Genomic DNA, 20,012 nt, shown 5'->3' on the forward strand with positions numbered 1-20,012 from the left:
CTCGTTCACAAAAAACTGTCACCGCAGCGCACAGAATAATGACAAAGTTCGGATCCGTCAAGGGAGGCGTACGAACTTGAACAAACTGAAAACTGGGGAAAGCGATGCTCGTCTTATATGCGCCAAGCATTCCCGCTTCCCCCGCATTCAGGGCCCGTAGCGCAAATAGAAAAGCTAAGAGCGCGTCGCACGGTCGGACTCCGCCCATACCGCACCGCTTTCGGTTGTCCAACACGTGTCGATAATGACGTGCAGATGCATCGCACATGCATCACAGCTTATCCTGTCTCGGACGCGGCACAGGTAGCCGGAAATATATGTCAGCTTATTGCGAGGTCAGCTGCGATGCATGTGCGATGCAGCGCTACGCGAGGCCCACAGACGATTCGGATACCCAGGCGCAGATACCGAAAACATTCCGCCCGCCTTCCTCCTTAAGGACGAACCTTCTATCGCGACTTAGTTTTACGCGCTGATCTCTCCCACTTGGCCGACTCCTCTTGATCCTTTTGATGATCCAGCGTCAGCGGTGCGAGACAAGCGACGTGTCGTCTGAAGGTGTTGTTGGCCGTCTTCATCGTGACTAGCCGGACAGCACCGTCAGATCCAGCGTGCATCTCCAGCATCCGACCAAGAAGCCATTTGGAAGCTGGGTAACGGTCGTCCTTCAGAAGGACCAGCTGTCCAATGCCCCTTTCCTGGAGTAGGAGCACGTATTCACTGGTCCAACGTTTCCAGAACTGGTCGCGAATACGTTGGAGAAGCTGGAAGCGGCTAAGTCGATATATTGGTACAGCCGGTGTCTTCTCGTCAGGAATGAGGCCTGATGTAGCACTAATGAGGAAATGTGACGGCGTCAAAGCTTGCAGATCTTCTGGGTCCGAAGAGAGCGGACAGAGCGGACGAGAGTTGAGGCATGCCTCAATTTCAGCAAGCACGGTCGAAAGTTCCTCAAAGGTGAGAGTGTGCTCGCCAACGAAGCGCTTGAGCAAGTGTTCAGTGGACTTCACACCCGCTTCCTACAACCCTCCGTAGTGAGACGTGGTGGGTGGTATGAAAGTCCACGTGATACCATCGTTGGCTAAGGTAGAAGCGACTTCTTGAAAGAAAATGGAACTTGCGCGGAACATAGCACGCAGCTCGGCATCCGCGCCTCGGAAGGTCGTTGCGTTGTCGCTGACGAGTTGCTTGCATAGCCCTCGTCGGCTGACGAAACGGCGGAAGGCTGCGATGAAGGTTGCTGTTGTTAGGTCGCTCACCAATTCCAGATGTATCGCCTTGGTGGCAAAACAAACAAATAAGGCGATATATCCTTTGAAAGCGCGTTGGCCACGACCTTTGGAGGTACGCACTTGAAACGGTCGGGCGTAGTCCAAGCCGGTGATGGTGAAAGGGCGAGCAGGCGTCACTCGCTCGGCTGGTAGGTTACCCATTAGTTGATGGGCCAAGCGGGGTTTGTGGCGTTGGCACTTTACGCATTTGCGAATCGCAGACTTGATAAGCGCACGCATACCTATGATCCATGCGAATCGTAACAGAACACTTATGGTCAGAGTAGGTCCACCATGTAGGGCTTTACAGTGTGCATGAGCGACGAATAGTCGACTAAGGGCCGATTGACGAGGTAGAATCGGCGGATTTCGCACGTGAGAAGGTAGCGGCGCGTTACTTAAGTGACCTCCAACCCGCAAGACACCATCGCTATCGAGGAACGGCCTCAATGAGTGCAAGGCGTGCCGTTTGAGGCCCTTACCGTCCCGTAAAAGCTCGATCTCACAGGCGAATGCATGCGACTGAGCAAGCTTCAGGATTACCTGCCGGGCGTTGTCGAGCTCTGCCGTCGAGAAGAACGGAGTGTATAAACCCTCTTGCGCCTTGCGCCGCGTGTATTGTAAAAACGGTCGCAAATACCAAGCTGTCACGCGTGTCAATATGGTCAAGGTCGAATACCGCGACAATACCTCTGGTTCGTCATTTCTCGACTTTGTGTGCAGGACTTTCACAGTTTCTGGCGACTGAGGCCATGCTTGTGAGTGAGAAGCGAGCCAGGGTGGGCCCTGCCACCATAGATCGAGCGATTTTAGTTCGGCGGGGGTAGCGCCGCGAGATGCTATGTCAGCCGGGTTCTGTTTCGTGGGTACATGATCCCACGTCGCAGAAGGTAACTCGGTCTGTATGAGCGAAACGCGGTTGGCGACGAACGTTTTCCAGTGGCACGGATATTATTTGAGCCACATGAGGACGATTCGGCTGTCGGACCATAGGCGCACCGGCGCGGACCTAACGAACTCGAGCCCTTGCAGGTGGCGGACGAGCTTAACTGTCAGCACTGCGCCGAGCAACTCAAGGTTAGGTATGCTAACAGTTTTCACGGGGGCGACCTTTGTTTTAGCCGCGAGTAGCGAAACGGCAAAGGTACCGTCATCGTTATCAATCAGCAGGTAGACAACGGCAGCGTACGCACGTTTAGAGGCATCCGAAAAGCCATGTACCTCGTATGACTTGCGCTGCGAGAGGCCTAACCAACGAGGCACCGATAACGACGAGAGAAAGCCTAAGGAGCGGCAGTAGGTGAGCCATCTATCAAAAACTTCACCTGACACGCGGGCGTCCCAGTCTATCTTCTCGAGCCATAAATCTTGCAGGATGGTCTTTGCGGTCATGGTGATTGGCACGAGCCAGCCTAGCGGGTCAAATAATCGCGCGATATCGGAGGAGATAGTTCGCTTGGTCAGTTTTTCGCGACGGCACTCGATCTCATCGGTGGTGAAACTGAAGCAGTCCAGCGAAGGCGACCAGTGCACACCGAGGGTTTTCACTGCCTTCTCGCTGTCGATTTTCTTCGACGCGCAGCCGTTGCCTTGCGTCGTGCTTGAAGGCAGTAGCTCGGGGTGCGTAGCCGCCCATTTGTCCAACTTGACGCCGGCCGATCTCAGAATGGCTATCAATTCGTCGCATTTCTGTATTCGTCGCGCTTGCGAGGTCGTCCGCGCCGGCGAAAGTGTCATCGATGTACGTCTCTGACTCGAGACAGGCCGCGCCGAGTGGGAAGCGTTTCCCTTCGTCGCGAGTTAGCTGTTGGAGAGTACGAATATCTAAGTATGGCGCGCAGGAGGTACCGTAGGTTACCGTCGTCAGTGTATAGTGAATGGGGGGTGACTCGGCGACAGGTGACCATACGATGCGCTAGAGGTCCTGATCTTCGCGCGCTACACGAATTTGCCGAAACATTTTCACTATGTCGGCCGTGAAGCCATAGCGATATCTGCGCCAATTGAGTAAAATGAGGTCGAGGTCACTTTGAAGCGGGGGCCCGGCCATGAGAAAGTCAGTCAAGCTGTGCTTGTCCCGAGTTTGACGCGACGCATCGAAAACAACGCGTATTTTCGGCTGTATCGCGGCAGCCTGCATAACCGCGTGGTGTGGCAGGTACCACGCGTAGGGATTGTTTCTCTCATAGTCGGGGACCCGCTCCATGTGGCCGAGATCATAGTAGGTCTGCATGGATTCCGTGTACGCGCGGTTGAGCTGCGGATCACGAGCCAAGCGCTTGTGCTGATAAGTCAACGAGAGCAAGGCCATACGCTGCGTTTCCATACCGACGCGTGGTATCTCTCCTACACGCGGAAGACGTACCTGGTAACGACCGTCGCTTCCTCGCTTATGCGTTTCAGTGAAAAGCTTCTCGCACGCTTTATCGTCCGGTTTTAGCGAATCGGTGACGGCCGGCACCTCCTCAAGCGTCCAGAAGCGTTGTAGCAGCTCGCTCAGGTCACTATTGACTACGCACCGAAGGACCTTGATCGACGCACAGTTCGCGTGTACCGCCCGCCGTGACGAGGGTTTGTAGATAGGGCCCGATATTATCCACCCGAATGCAGTGTTTTGCGCGACCAAACCCGAGCTCGAAACCTGCATGAGACCCGGGCGTAGCAGCTGACCGTAGAGGTCGGCTCCGATCATCAGATCGATCCGACCCGACGTATAAAAGAAAGGATCGGCCAAAGGTAAAGTCTCAAGCTGCGTGAGGTCCTGTTTCGTGGAGGCGCGCGATGGCAAATCAGAGGTAAGTCGCGGTAAGATAAACGCGTTGACCTGCTTTTGAAAGCTCGCGTCCGATCGTGATCGTAATGTGAAACGAGTTGCGGATTTTACTGATCCAGCCGCGCATCCTCCCACACCGGTTAGATTAGTGTGTACGCGATCCCTCGAGAGTCCGAGCAGTTGAACAAGCGACTCGGATACGAAGGTCGCCTCTGGTCTAGGAGTGCCCGGGCACCGACTTCCCTGCCATCGGGGCTTACGACTTTCACCAAGGCGGTGGCTAGGAGAACTGGGCAGTCATCTTCGGGCACACTTTTGTTGCATGCATGTGCCGCGATGTTGCGGTGCGCGCCTACTCGTGCGACATTCGCTCGGACTTCCGATTCGGCACTCGCATTCGTGCCATTCTGCGTGCTTTTGGGCGCGGCGCTACTAGGGTTGCTACTCGGTCGATGGAGCGTCGAGTGGTGTTTTTCACGACAGACCTTGCATGTGTACGTCGACCTGCACTTATTGAACTTATGCTGGCGGAGGCAATTAAAGCAGAGCTTCAATTGACACACGTCGCTCTGACGTTCGTGGACATTTTTAGCAAGGTAAGTCGGGCAACGCGAAATGAAGTGCTCTCCCGTACATAGGGCGCACCTAGACGTTCTCGTTAGCAAGGATGCGTTAGCGTGATGAACGCGGCGCGAGTTATGGTTCGAGCTGTTGGTAGACGGTCCCTTTTTCTCGTCCTTATCTGCATGAATCGCGAGTAGTGATTGAGCCCTTCGATCTAAGAACGCGACTAGATCCACGAACTTGGCGAAGCGCCATGGGTTTTCATCTGAGCCGTCGATCGTGATTGCGGTCGTCTGCCGTTCGCGATAAATTAATTCGCTCTCCCAGATCTTTCTCGACTCAGGATCTAGACGTATATCCAGTGCGTGCACAAGCCAGATGTCCCAGTGCTGTACAGGTGTTCGTAGATTGGTGAGTGCCCGGATGATTCGCTGAACTTCGTCGACGAACGTGCGCAAATCCACAGCGGACACATAATTTCCCGAGAACGACGGTAGGTCTAAACGTGGGAGTTTCGCGAGTTGGTCATCTGTCTCATCGTCCTCGCGTGTACGTCTGCGCGGATTGTGATTGTCCTCCGACGGGAGGTTAGTGAGGGTCGTGATGAGCCAGTCAGACGCGTCCTCGTAAGCACAGCGCATCGCTTGAAACTCGTTTCCGACTGTGTACGGGTGCTCTTCTGATTCAGCACGTAAGGTAATGTCGTGGTGCGTCTTGCAGGCTTCGGCCCAGATCTCACTGATAGTATCTACACGAGTTTGCACGATGACGCGGTTGAGCGTGTCGGGCGCGTGCTCCCTCATACGAGCCCCGATTTGCTCGATCTTGGCCTTCCGATGGGTCTGCAACGCGACTAAACGCGCTAACGCAATAGGCGCCATTGGGTTTATATATATACGTGTACGTAGCTAACACGATTCGCGAACCCTTAGCAAGGTGGACCTTTATCGTAACTTTACTCTATAACAACACAACAAACTAACGATTGAACCTCTTTACATCATACACTCCTCACCCGGGGTACCATGAACAGTAGGTTAGTGTCGGGTAAAGATTCGTTAGGTTAAGGGTTAAGTTTGGTTGATATAGGTAAACATTTGTATTATTTTTGTCCACTTCCGTAAACAAGGTCGCATCCTTGGTATAACCGATGCACCCTGGGGTAATTCTTAATATTCCTACCCCTTGTATTTCGGTTTTTTGGTTCACTTGGTTCGGGCAGATAATTTGGACTGTATCTTGTTGGTTGGCTGAGTATATCCATGACCCATCCGTTGATATACTCGTATAATTCCAACTGGTAATTTGTTGTATTCTCAGAACTATGTCACAATGGTATAGTTCATGTCTGGATGGTTGTAATAGCAGTCCTAGTTCGCATTTACTATTTAGATTAGCATCTAAAACAGGTCCTCCTACCAGACATATAAAGGTATAGCGTGTTCGCACACAACTTTGTAATGAGTGGTGGTCCATCTCTATATACTGTTTTTGGTCCGAACTTAATGCCAAGTACGGATATCTGTGTCTAATATATGCTGATTTTTGAGTTGAGTTCGTTAATTGTGGTATCAATATTGAGTGCAGGCGGTATAGATTATAGTAATTTCTATCAACTAGAGGTAAATGAATGACAATGTGTGTCTTCCCTTTGCTTTAATGATGGAAATTTTAATAATTTCCTAAGGGACATTAGGTTTTCGGATATATCAGGGGCAGCTAGAACGGTAGATAGTCCAATGGTATGACCTTCTTTATTTAATTTTTTAAGGTAAAGATCTCCTTTTCCATCTATCTCGATTTCAGCTGATTTATTTTTGTTCGCACTCTTAATATAAGTTCCTGAGCTTCTCTTAAAATTTCGCAAGATGAACGCTTTATTTGTAATATGTTCCGTCGCTCCGGAATCTAATAAGAAGGTTATCTTATTGTTTACTTTATTAATGTTATTCTTACCTTCAGTATGTGCGACTGCAGCGTTCGCCAGTTTCTGTTTTTTTTTGTCTCCGCTTGGGTAATAAGATCTTCTTGCGCACCGTTTACCTACTCTACCATTGTTGCGACCTCTAGAGTTTTGATTTTTGTTATCTCTATTGTTTTCGCAATAACCTTTGCCTCTTTTGTTATTACCATTACCTCTATTGAAATTTCCCTGTTATCTCTATATGTACCTTTTTCTTTAGATTCTTTCAGCTCTCTATTATTATTTTTATTGGCAACGTACCCTCCACCTCGGTGGGATCCATCTCCACGAGGGCAGGTTTTGCCCGTGTGGTGCGCGAAGTCTCTGCAAATATAGCAGAACCACAGTCCATACTAGATCAGCGGGCAAGAGTCCGAGATGTGATCAACATTGTGTTGATCACATCTGAAGCACTTGCCCCCACCGCTAGGACCAGTACCGGTTGCGGCCGCTGCGCCAGTTCTTGCGACATTGGCAGAGACTCCCTCTGAGACGCCAGAGCTCCTTAAGTCAGCTTCCAGCTGTCGAATGAAATTTTTCATCTCGTCTATATTCATTCCTCTGCCTTTTGTTTATTTAGTGATTATTTCCATTTCTCTAACTCGGGGGTACATGTCTTTCACAGCTTTCATAAAGGCAGACGTTTTCTCAGCGTCAGTGAGAGGAAAGGCTGTATCACAGAGTTCATACTCTCTAATAATGGAGTCAAATTTATCCAAGAATACTGAGACTTTATCTTTCTTATTGATCTTAATGCTGTACAGCTCTTCCCTCACTTTAGCATCATTTGTGTTCGCCTCTATTCTTCTATGTTCTCTAATCTTTGCTAATATTTCTTTGGGGTCATTAATATTGAGAATTATCTTGTGGTAGTTCTCATCTAGATGATTGATTATAATATCTCTAACCAGTCTATTTCTTTTATCAATTTCATCAATATCAAAAATTCTTTTAGGTTTAGTGTTTGAATCTATCACATCTAATAATTCTTTTGCTGATAGTTCTGAGTTTAACCGATCTAACCATACATTGACATTAGCTTTTGATGTGAGGGTATAATCCCTTTTGAAGGATGCTTTAGACGTAGAATTAGTGCTCTCTATTGTTTTAGCTAGTGCACCAAAGGTTTGATTTAATTGATTGCTAATGTCGCTGGTAAGATTATTTTGGTTAACCTCAGTATACAGGGTGTCCAAAAAGTTCCGGGACACCCTAGTAAGTCCTGAGATATAACTACTTCCGAGGAGATTAAGGTCATTTCTGTAGTAACTTTGAACGAGGAATCCAGTGGTGACCTTAATCTCCTCGGAAATAGTTATATCTTAGGACTTACTAGGGTATCCCGGAACTTTTTGGACACCCTGTATGTAATGTGACGGAGAATTTCGGCTTGCCGGCTTCTCCTTTGTCTCTCTCTCGTCCGTTCGTTGCGCCCGGGCTGAGGGTGTATTTGGATACACTCTCATGCCTACATTTTCTCTGTTTGAGGTGCGGCGAACGGGCATTGGCGGAGCTGGAGGCGGTTGATGAGGCGACGATCCGTTGCCAGGATCGTTATGCGTGGGGGCGAGTGGAATGGGGAGAGCGCGGCCGAGGGGGGAAATCGGTAGTATCGTTTGGGCTGGCCGATCGCGTGCGCGCGTTTATTTTGTCGTCGCCGATTTCCGGTTTTGTTCCGTTGGCTTTTGGAAGCGGTGCGGTGCTTCGCCACGTCGTTTGTTTGTGGATGCGTACCCGGTGTGTGGGCGCGCATCGGTGGTTCCATTTGGTGTGAGTGTGGAGTGAGTGGCTGGGTCGCGCCCAGCCAAGCCTTGCCGCCCAGCACTGGTGTGCGCGGGTAAGAGCGAAGCCCGTACCGCCGGCGCGCGCGCGTTCGGCGAGCAAGTCCGGCGAGCAGCTGAGCAGCAGCACCAGCAGCAACAGCAGCAACAGCAGCAACAACAGCAACAACAGGGGGTTAGCGGCGGCCAGCTGCAGCAGCAACAACAACAGCAACAATATCAGCAGCAGCAACAAGCCGCAGCCGTTGGCCGAGAGCGGCCATCTTCGCCCGAGGTCGTCGTTGGGAAGGTCGGTGCCGGTTTTTTCTCTCTCTCTCTCCTTCTCTCGCTCTCTTGCATGTTCAGTGGTGCTCGTGGGTGCAACGGTGCAGGTCGGGCAGCGATGCCGGCCCCCGTTGCCGGGTGTTGAGGTCGCGAGTGCGTTCGCGGGCGCTTAGGCTTGAGCGGATTATCGGGCAGTGATTGCCGATAATCCGATTAAGCGGATTAGCGATTTTTGTATTAGGCCGATTTGCGAGACAGAGTGTGCGTGCTCCGTCTAGTTATTAATTTGTGTGTCTTTCTTTTATTTTCTTTTATTGTGTTTGTAATAATAAATTTGTAATATATATATTTGTGTCATATGTCACTACGTCAACCCGTTCGTTTTCCGACTTCCCTTTGATTCGTGCGCGATTGGCACACACGCTCGGTGTGCCATTCAGTCGTGGGAGCATTCGTGCCTCCCGAGCCCTCCTTTTGATAAATATTGTGCGGACGGCCGCGAGCAAGTATTCTAACGAATAGTCGGCTTAAATAATTCCGTTACAGTAATATCAGGGTTAGTTTCATTTTCTCTAGTAGTTATATCAGGGGCTCTAGTGTTATTGGAGGTTATGTTGTTTTCAGGGTCTAAAATTCTGTCGATGGAGAATGGATGATTCCCACCGTTTTGAAGTGGCGAAGAGGTTATCGCACTAGTGTTAGTGTTTGCATTTTTATAGTTCGACCCTACCTCGAGTCTTCTTATCTCGAGTCGCTTTGATTCGAGAGAAGCATCCAGGATTATCCTGGCTTGTCTGATTACCTCATTTATTTCGGGCCACGCTTTGGCCTGAAGCTCCGCCACTTTCTCCGTAGACTCCATTATGTGTTCGAGGCAGGTGGTGTAAGGGGTGTTCAGGTCTTCCCTGGATGGTGCGTTCACTGCACCAGTTCTCTGGGGAGGCTTGAGGGGTACTATCATGCGAGGGTTTCTTGCCCTCGCATTGTTGGCAGCCGTGTGTCGAATGGGGCCTAAAGGCACGACGAATTCGGGGCCGCGGTCGTCCGTAGCGGTATCGGGTACGGATGACGCGACACTTGATATAGTGGTATCGCTGGCCATAGTTGAAGGTGCTAAGGAACAATATCTCTTTATAAACATTCGGTGCTTAACTCTGATTTGTTAAAGAAAAACTCTGATTAATCGCGGATCCGCACTCTATTTCTCCATGATTGTTCGACAGCTGTTCTAAAACTCTAAACATATAGTATTTGTTAAATTTTATATGCCTGTATCATATGCCCCTGACACTTGATCGACGACACGGTCCCCCTCCATTGCCGCCCCCATCTCCCGATTAGCCTCGCTGTTCATCTAAAATATAATGACCGAATGTTTCGTCTAATTGTTTGTAAAAAGCGGGCAATCAATAGGTTTCTTCCTTATATCTGTCAGGTACTTCCAACAGATACAGTCCGAAAGCCGACAATTAGTTATCTGATCGGCTGATACTACTCTCGTGATCCCTCCTTTTCTAGTGGCCATACATGACGCAAATTACTGGGGAGGGGCGATCGCTCACGTTTGCAACATCAAACCAATCATCCAACCAATTGTCAAAGTCGCGAGAGGTGTTGACTGTACTTAGTGCAACAACCTCGACTTTATCAGGAGATATTATTAAGTATATACACAGGGTGTCCCATTTTAACTTTCGGATGAAGATTACTCGAAGATTTCATGGGTATCGGAAAACATGTTTCAGATGAATGTTTCTCAACTTTGAGGGGGCCATATTATGGTGACCTTTTCATGACCTTGAAGGCCATTTTTAAGGTCATTTCAAGATTAAATTCATTTTTTTAAATGGCAACTCCTATTTTTGACACCGGATTCAGAAAGAGCGGTAAATTTTACGTCCAAAACGGTATTTCAAAATTTTTTTCATGACCTTAAGAAGGTCGATTTAAGGTCAATTACTTGATAAACTGGCTACGGGTGATTTTTTTTAATATTTAAGATATCAGAAAATGACCTCTACAAAATTTGTACATAATAGAGTCGGGTAGGGAGGGTATCAACAACTTTGACCTTGAACTTCATCTTCAAGGTCATTTCAAGGCCAAGGTCTTTTAATATTACTAAACTAATATTATAAAATTATAAATTTTACTGTGGGACTATTTAACCTTTTAAGGTAAATTATTGGGTTATTTTATTTGCGTGAAAATTCTTCAAATCATAATGCTATCACTTAGGTTCTTATTGAATAAAACGATCTTTTTAATTTCTGATTTCGTAACTGGAAAAGTTGGATGGGTAGAAAAAAATAAATGTTGATAGAGATTTTAGAATAAGGTAACTTTATTAAATTTACAGTAATTTTGGTTTCTTAAAAATTTTAAAATTACGATAACGATTTCATTTAACGAATAATGATAATTATTTAACTAAACAATATTTTCCAAATCGACAAAAAAACTTTCAATTAGAATTAAATGAACTAATAATATTTGAAAAATTTAATTACATAATATGCTCAAATTGTTCTTCATTGTTCGCCAAGCAAATTTCTAGTCTGCAGCAATAATTATTTATAACATTTTCAAGTATTTCGGGAGTGAGTGCTGCACAAGCTTTTCTGATCCTCGCGATCATATCTAATCTAGTCGTAGGCGCGTTTTCGTAAAAAACATTTTTACAATATCCCTAGAAATAACTATCTAATGGATTAAGGTCCGGTGACCTTGATGGCCAAGGAACTGGCCCAGCACGACCTATCCAACAATTTGGGAATCGATTATTTATAAATGCTCTTACGTTTCTTTCAAAATGAGCTGGAGCACCATCTTGTAGCCACCACATTTGCTGTCGAACATTCAGCGGAATGTTTTCCAAATATCCAGGTAGATCATTTTTCAGAAAGTCGATATATCTATTAGCGTTGACAGTGCCATTAAAAAAATGCGAGCCAACGATCTGTCCATTACAGATTCCGACCCAATCATTAACGTTCCAGCGATGTTGATTAATTACTTCTCGATGCCAATGAGGATTAACAGGAGACCAGTAGTGAGAATTATGTCTATTAAGGGTATCATCACTTTTAAAGGTAGTCTCATCACCAAAACAAACATTCCAAAAAAAATCTGGATCCTCATTTAGTTGATTGAGCGCCCATCTACAGAAATCCATTCTAAGTAAATAGTCATTTTCATTCAACTCCTGATGCAGTGTAATATGATATGGGTGGTAACGCACTGATCTTAACATACGATGAGCTGTAGAATGAGGAATTCCGATTTGACGTTCAAATGTTCTTGTACTTATATGAGGGTTTAAATGAACTATAGCCAATACGGTAATAAGTCTTCCATCATTACTATTTAAATTTCTTTGTCTACGTCTCTATCGATGTAGCTCATTTGTACGACAGCGTCTTTCAATATTTCTTATTTGCACATCGCTCGGTTGACGCTGGTTGGGAAAACGTTCGGCATACAGCCAAGCAGCAGCAGTATAATAACGACGGCTTTCTCCAAGAACCAGTAGTATTTCAACGCATTCATTTGCTGAATAATTTGTCATATTTTTTCAAAATATCGCAAATTCAAAAACTTGCGGAAGTCATATTATTTTAATAATGAGGAACAAAATAGTATCGTAGAAACTAAGACACGCCGAAAGAACCATGCTTCCTAAGAAAGATTGCATGAAGCGCACATAACAATACTAGTCGTAGCAAATTTTCTAATAAGGGATGCCAACTCAATTCTTGACAGTTGACTGAGTAAAAATTATTATTAACGAAAAGCACTGACAGTGAAAATAAACACGTACCGTCGTAAACACATTGAACCACACTCGAGTCAAATTTATAATTTTAAAAGATTAGTTTAGTAATATTAATTAATAGCCATAGATCATTATTTTTTGACAATTATTTCATGTTCAATTTTACGTTATTTTGTTACAATTTAAAAATAATAATTTAGTTATTTAGAGCCTAAAAATTATTATTGTTTCCAATCATGGTAATCCGGTGTCAGAGATAGGCGTTGCCATAAAAAATATTACTTTGATCTTAAAATAATCTTGAAAACTGCATTCAAGAGCAAAATACTCAAGGTCATTGGTTCACGAGTTCATCTTGATATTTACTCGTTCATAAACTTTAAAAGCTTAAAGTAAACGATTTTTAGCGAATTTTCAGTATTTACCCTTGATTTAATCTTCTAAAGGTAATTGTAAAAAGTTTAAAATGTGAGTTTACATTTAAAACTTTTCGCTTTTTTCAAATTCAATGTCAAAAATAGGGGTCTCCATTAAAAAAACACTTTGACCTTGAAATGACCTTGTAGATAAAGTTCAAGGTCAAAGTTGTTGATACCCTCAGGGGCCCGACTATATTATGTACAAATTTTGTAGAGGTCATTTTCCGATATCTTAAATATTAAAAAAATCACCCGTAGCCAGTTTATCAAGTAATTGACCTTAAATCGACCTTCTCAAGGTCATGAAAAAAATTTTGAAATACCGTTTTGAACGTAAATTTTACCGCTCTTTCTGAATCCGGTGTCAAAAATAGGAGTTGCCATTTAAAAAAATGAATTTAATCTTGAAATGACCTTAAAAATGGCCTTCAAGGTCATGAAAAGGTCACCATAATATGGCCTCCTCAAAGTTAAGAAACATTCCCCTATTGCAAAAATCCAGCTGGAAATCCAAGCTGGATTTCCAGGTGGATATTCAGCTGGATATCCATATGGATTGACATGGATTCCATGTGGATTGGAAATGGATTTCCAGGTCAAATCCAGGTCTAATCCAGCTGGATTTCTAGGATGATCCACGTGGTTTTTTCAGTAAATCCAGGTGGATATATTGGTTAATCCAGCTAGATTTCTAGGATGATCAACATGGTTTTTCAGTAATTCCAGGTGGATTTACTGGTCAATCCAGCTGGATTTCTAGGATGATTCACGTGGTTTTTTCAGTAAATCCAGGTGGATTTACTGGTCAATCCAGCTGGATTTTTAGGACAATCTACGTCGATTTTTAGTAAATCCAGGTGGATTTACTTGTTAATCCAGCTGAATTTTTTTAGTAATCCAGGTGTATCTACTGGGAAATTTTAATGTATTTCTTGGTCAATCCAGATGAATTTGAATGTCGACGCTGGTCTATCTAGATGGATTTTTTCGTTGGAATTGTAGCATGATACACGTGGATTTTGTAATAATTTTAAGGATCTATAGGATTACCACATGGAATTTCAAAAAAATTCTAGGTAGGTTCATATGCAATCCAGATGAATTTCTAAGTTAATATAGATGAATTTTTTTACCGCATTCTTTGATTTTTTTTTATTCCAAGGTTTATCTCATAAAAAAATTTGTTTCAGTGGCTAAATGTATGTAGATATTCATTTTAATATTATTATTAGACGGGTTCAAAATGATAATTAATGATAATATTGATAATTTTATTACATGGAAAAAAAATGATATGCGTATATATACCTGTTAAGTTTACTTGATTAAAAAAATTAAAATGATTTTTATTGATTGCAACGGTAGTCGATTCAATTAATCGAACCGTTCGCGATTCTGATTTTCGCGCGTTAGTTCTAAGTATTGAGAGAGAGAGGGGGCGCGCGATCTTTTGAATTAGCAGTTTCATCTCAGCTGTTAGTTGTGTAGTACCGCCAAAATAGTTTAGCACAGTGTTCCAACGATTTGCCAATAAAAAAGTTTATTTGGATTTTGGATACGTGTGCAAGGGTGAGCGAGGAAGCAGCAACAGTAGCAGCATCACGGAAGCAGCAGCAAAATCGACAGCAATTATACAGTAGATTTGCGATCGAGGCAGCACGGCTGATTTGGATCAGAGGAGCACCTTTAATTTGCTTCAACAATTACGGCTGATCACCATAATTGCACCGCAGGATAGGTGCACCTCCCTTAATTATCGCGTGACATAATATATTTGATATTTTGTCCAACGGTGTTAGCGTTAATTTTTTGTATTCGCGTCGAGCGTTAGATCGCGCCAATATTCGTATCTTCTCTCTCTCTCTCTTTCTCACCGAAAGTTATTTAATTGTAAATCCTATTCACGTACGTCAGTCTTTCGGCCCGACAAAGACTGTAGAGATTTTTATTAATAAAATCTATTAAACTTATTCGCCGATTTCGTCATATAATTTTTCCTAGTAGTTTAAATAATTGGAAAAAGCTTAGGTTTTAATCCTATTATAGCTAGGGGATTAAGTGGATTAGGAGTAAAGTCGATTACTCTTAAAACTCATCGAGTATCACAAGGCACGTGACTTAAAGTGAGTTCAACTCTGCTTGATCGAAGACAACTAAGTTAAGGCAGCTGACGTTAAGGCGAATACACGTATTAACATACGTGTTAACGGAGCGCCGGTTTGCTCTGCATCGTGGGAGTTTGCTCTTAAATAAATTTCTCATTTTGCAGCTATCCCCCTGTTACATGATTCATTACTTTCATTACATTAAATTACAGTTCATTTATTATACAGTTTACTATTATATTACAAATTTGAAAGTATACAATGTATTTAAATAATTTCTTATGTGTAATTAATCATCGCCTAACTTATGTTTCAATTCGTCGTTCTTTTCTTATCATTTTTATTGCAAAATTTATGTTTATGTAATCAAGCTATTTCTTCTTTTTTTCATTATTTCCAATACATATTAGGAACTGATGAAATGTAATTATTATTACCAATACTTACATAAACATATAACATAATCAATATTTTTAGTTTCTACTATGTCAATATCCAAATTTGTTTTAATAACTCGTTTCAAACAGTGTAATTCATCAATTAATAAGTCATCATTGTTAACTTCAACTTTCTTAGATATTGTATACTCTTTTGCATCTTGAATATCAACGAGAAATTGCTCGATTTGTATGTAAATTCCATTTTTCAACACTGCATATGAATTATCTGATCTAAATGATGACTTTTCAGATGACTTAAATAAGCATCCATCTTTAACCATTTTTCTGTATGCTCTTATTTGTACTATCGGAAGTTGCAAGTTTTCAATAATTCTTCGATTAACTCGTGCTCTTCCAAAATATCTGAATGATACTTTTAATGTTTTTTCAACAAAGCCATTTTCTAAGTACTTGACATATTCTGTACATGGTGAATCATCTTTGAGTTCTACATGTCTTTGTAAAATTTCAACAGCTTCCTAAAAACACAAATGACGGCACACTTGGCTCAAGACACCTTTGGCAGCATAGATAGTTTTTTTTATTTTTCCATTACCCAATTCGAAGACGTAACCACTATGTACATATAACGGACCCCAGTCAGCAACACTTTGTGCTAAGTGTAATAATTGGTGTACGTTATACGTCATTGCATCGTTTGAGTAAAGAAGTTCCGTTTTGAATACAAATTTTTTTAAAAGAACATCTGCTCTTTGTAACTCTGCTAGAGATATTTCAGTTTGCAATAATATATAATATGCCTCTACTAATAAAGACCAGTGATTCATATATTCTTTAAATTTCGGCAATTCTTGCGATAATAATTTCATTATTGGTATACTGTAAAATAGGATCCAGTTTGACCATTCTGCCGCTTTCCAATACGCTCGATCACTTATATATCGAGACAGCCGTGCAAGTTCTGTAGGCACTTTGAAGTTTGCTATAAATTTATCAATCATCTTTATTCTATTTTTCGGAACCGAATAAAGCTCATTTGATGAAGAAAACCAGTAGTTGCAAAATTGTTTCACTACACCCAAATCTTATACCAAAAACAGGTGTATTTAATTCAATTGCTCTTTCCATGTGCTGAAGTGTGACATCTGCAGTTCGTCTTTCAGGATATTCATCAAGTATAGGATATTTAATAGAATATCCTGTATCATGAGGAACGCGCACACCTGGATGCAGGCACCAATTGCACCCATAATAACCATTGAATTGGATAATACCCTGCATAGGTGCACGAGCAACAGAATCCACGCAACAGCATAATACATACAAATGCAAATTGTGCATTTTATTTTGCAGTTTGCAGGGTATTCCATTTTTTGACAGTTCATTCATTTTTTCAACGAAAGGACGTAGAAAGTACGTCATATTTGGTTTATCACGCCCAAACCACAGCGCACAAGTAATAGTTTTCTTCGATCTAACATTTTGTGGAAGTTCATTTATAATAAGCTGTATTGGCCAAATGGAATATTTCGAACTTTTGAAAGTTGGTGACCCATCGCTATTTAATGTTACACTAAAATAACTTTCTTTACGATCGTCCGGCAATGATGTCACAAATTGTTGATATTTTTGACCATCAAACAAATCTGAAAAATTGAAATTCACTTCTTTATTTCGTCGCCAAACAACATCAATATAGAAGTCCTCATTTTTTTCGATAATATTTTTGATTTGGCTAACTGGATCAATTATCACAAAATAATTATTATACGAAGGATCTTTTAAGTCCATGTTATTATTACATATTTCACAAAATATTCGGCGTTGTTTCTTACAAAACTTTCCACAGTAGACTTTACACACTGGGCATATAGCGTGATACTCATGACCCTTTTCTGGATTGAATAGGTTATCGAGATGATAACGATTCTCTGGGAAAATTTTTTTGTAAAGAAATATATTTAACATTTTAAACATGTCTATTATTCTAATAGTTGGTATATGATATTTGTTGGAATATTTCATGACAGCTAATATTATTTCTATTTTGCTAACATTCATCTGTATGTTTAAATCATTATAATCTTCATCATCTATAATTTCATTAAGTTTTTTAAATCTACTTTCAGCAATTTCATTACCCTCAATTAATAAGTCATTGAAATCTTCTTCATCGCAACTATCCGTCAAATAATCCTCAGTATTGTTTAAAATTGAAAAACGTCCTTATAATAAACAAATTATATCATTATTATATAATTATAAATTGAAAAGTACATATATAAATATGAAGAGGTAAAAATTTGTCAAATTATATTTAACATTGGTTGGAACAATGACTTGAAATGACTTTCGTAACGAGCGAATTATGCGAACCGAACAGCACCCTGAACTATGGGTAGCGTTCGATTATAACTCTGTGCGATCACTCGTTCCGGTATAAACAAATGCTAAAATGGACCGAACGAATGTAAAAACGGACCGAATGCTCGATCCATTTTAGCATTGGTTTTTATAGACCTTTTTCCTACATGACGTCACACGTAAAGATAGAGGATAACAGGGGTAAAACTTTGAATTCTGATTTTAGTTTGCTTTATGAATAAAAATGTTAGATGATACAATTTACTCATGAAAATAATTTTAATAATTACTTTATTTCATAAGCTATCAAAAAAAAAATTTAGTTCTAAACGCAGAAAGCTGTTAAATTATTAATTATCTCCAGCCAAACATTAGGTGCCCGTTCTCGCGCAATAGAAATTAATTTTAATTTCAATAGTAATTGACATGCCGTTCATAAACAATTATTTTTCGTATTTTACTAATTTTTATACATCATATTGTTTTAACAGTTGATTTATTTACTCACTGATATTTTTGTAATTAATTAATAATCATCCATTTTTTGGGTTATGTTGCAATCACTTTTGTATAATTTAATTCAAAATCATTCCGTTTTACATAGAATTGGCTTAAATAATTAAATAGCAAGTGTAGAATAATGTTTCATCAATTTTATCCGTAGTTTAACTGATTAAATTAATAAATGTTTACCCCAATTACCAAGATCACTAATATGTTATATTTTTCAGTTTTATATGTTTAAGACGTATTTTTATTTGTGAAACGGCTATTGTTATTAATTTCAAACATTTTAAGAACTCCTAAACCAAGTAATTATGCATAATTATGAAAAATATTGTAGGAGTAACTTAAAAAAATGGTGATTATTAATTATTTGAAAAATAACTAGTAAGTGCATAAATAAACTATTAAGACAATATTATGCGAAATAATTAGTGTAACACGGAAAATAATTGTTCATGAACGACGTGTCAATTATTATTGAAATAAAAATTAATTTATGCTGCGCGCGAACAGACACCCACTTTTTGACTAGAAATAATTAATAATTGAACAGATTTTTGTATTTGAAACTACTTGTCTTTTGATAGCTTATGAAATAAGGTAATCATGAAAATTGATTTCACGGCAAACAGTATTCAAATTTTGTAACTCGGCCATCCTCCATCTTTGCGTATGACATTATATACAAAAAAGGACCTCCCCGGTCCAGCCTGCAAATTAATGCAAAAAAAATATTTAGATGTGTAAACCTAAAGTTTTTTAATTGCCTAATTCAACTGCATTATTTATTTTATTTGCCCACTTTCACTTTACTTACAAAAATTAATAATTATATCTGGTATCACTGCAAACTTCAAGCGTCAATATCTCGATAATTAAGTAATACTTCTTAATTCGTGAAAATGCAAAAAATTACCCTTGCAATGATTTAATTTGCCCAGTCGATTGCAATGACAATTCATCAATTTTTCATGTGAAAAATATAAAAAACTAAAGTATGTATACGATTCGCGCATTGCGCATGCGCAATCAAATTAAGGGTATCTCATCGGATTTGATAATGCCACGATCATTACCTATAATAAAGAGTAACTAATCATAAAATATTTTTCTTTATTATACTCGTATGTCAACGATTTTTAACTAATTCTTCCACTACAATAAAGGTCATTTTATTTGATTTGAAAATTATTACAGAAGTTTCATTGGACAGTGACATATGAGGTTAATTAATGTTCTTATTTTATAGAATTAGAATAATTATAATTTAATAGCTACATATTTAGACATTGGTTTCTCTGATAAAAAATACCATCCAATATGATATGAAAAATAGCGGCGTTGTCAAATATTTCCGGTACGATACAGACTTGATTTGATTGCGCCTGCGCAATACCAGAATCGTATAAATGTTATTGCTCTTTAATAATTGTCACATGAAAAATTGATGAATTGTCATTGCAATCGACTGGACAAATTAAATTATCTCAAGAGAAATTTTTTGCATTTTCAGGAATTAAGAAGTATTACTTAATTATCGAGATATTGACGCTTGAAGTTTGCAGTGATATCGGATATAATTATTAATTTTTGTAAGTAAAGTGAAAGAGGACAAAGAAAATAAATATCGCAGTTGAATTGAGCAATTAAAAAACTATAGGTTTATATGTCTAAATATTTTTTTTGCATTAATTTGCAGGCTGGTCCGGGGGAGATAAAAAAAGGTCTATATGAACAAGCGAACGCACAGAACTATAATCAAACGCGACCGTAGGTCTTAAAAGTTAGCACCTAGATTCCATTTTTTTAGGATATTCAATAAACA

At 41.1% G+C, this 20,012-nt stretch overlaps 2 protein-coding genes across 2 annotated transcripts; both read right to left on the bottom strand.

Annotated features, from left to right (window-relative positions):
• Positions 1–449: 449 nt before the first annotated feature.
• LOC131669141 (uncharacterized) lies at positions 450–3,008 on the bottom strand. Its single transcript, XM_058943823.1, has 3 exons — positions 2,271–3,008; positions 1,024–2,171; positions 450–834 (listed from the first exon to the last, which is right to left on the bottom strand). Exons 1-3 carry the CDS (start codon positions 3,006–3,008, stop codon positions 450–452), a joined length of 2,271 nt encoding a protein of 756 aa, XP_058799806.1.
• Positions 3,009–3,186: 178 nt separating this feature from the next.
• On the bottom strand, positions 3,187–5,489 carry LOC131669149 (uncharacterized). Its single transcript, XM_058943834.1, has 2 exons — positions 4,305–5,489; positions 3,187–4,095 (listed from the first exon to the last, which is right to left on the bottom strand). Exons 1-2 carry the CDS (start codon positions 5,487–5,489, stop codon positions 3,187–3,189), a joined length of 2,094 nt encoding a protein of 697 aa, XP_058799817.1.
• Positions 5,490–20,012: the final 14,523 nt, after the last annotated feature.

The sequence above is a fragment of the Phymastichus coffea genome, unplaced genomic scaffold (assembly GCF_024137745.1).
Source record: "Phymastichus coffea isolate CEN01 unplaced genomic scaffold, Cenicafe_Pcof_1.1 PCOF00007, whole genome shotgun sequence".
Taxonomy (NCBI): domain Eukaryota; kingdom Metazoa; phylum Arthropoda; class Insecta; order Hymenoptera; family Eulophidae; genus Phymastichus; species Phymastichus coffea.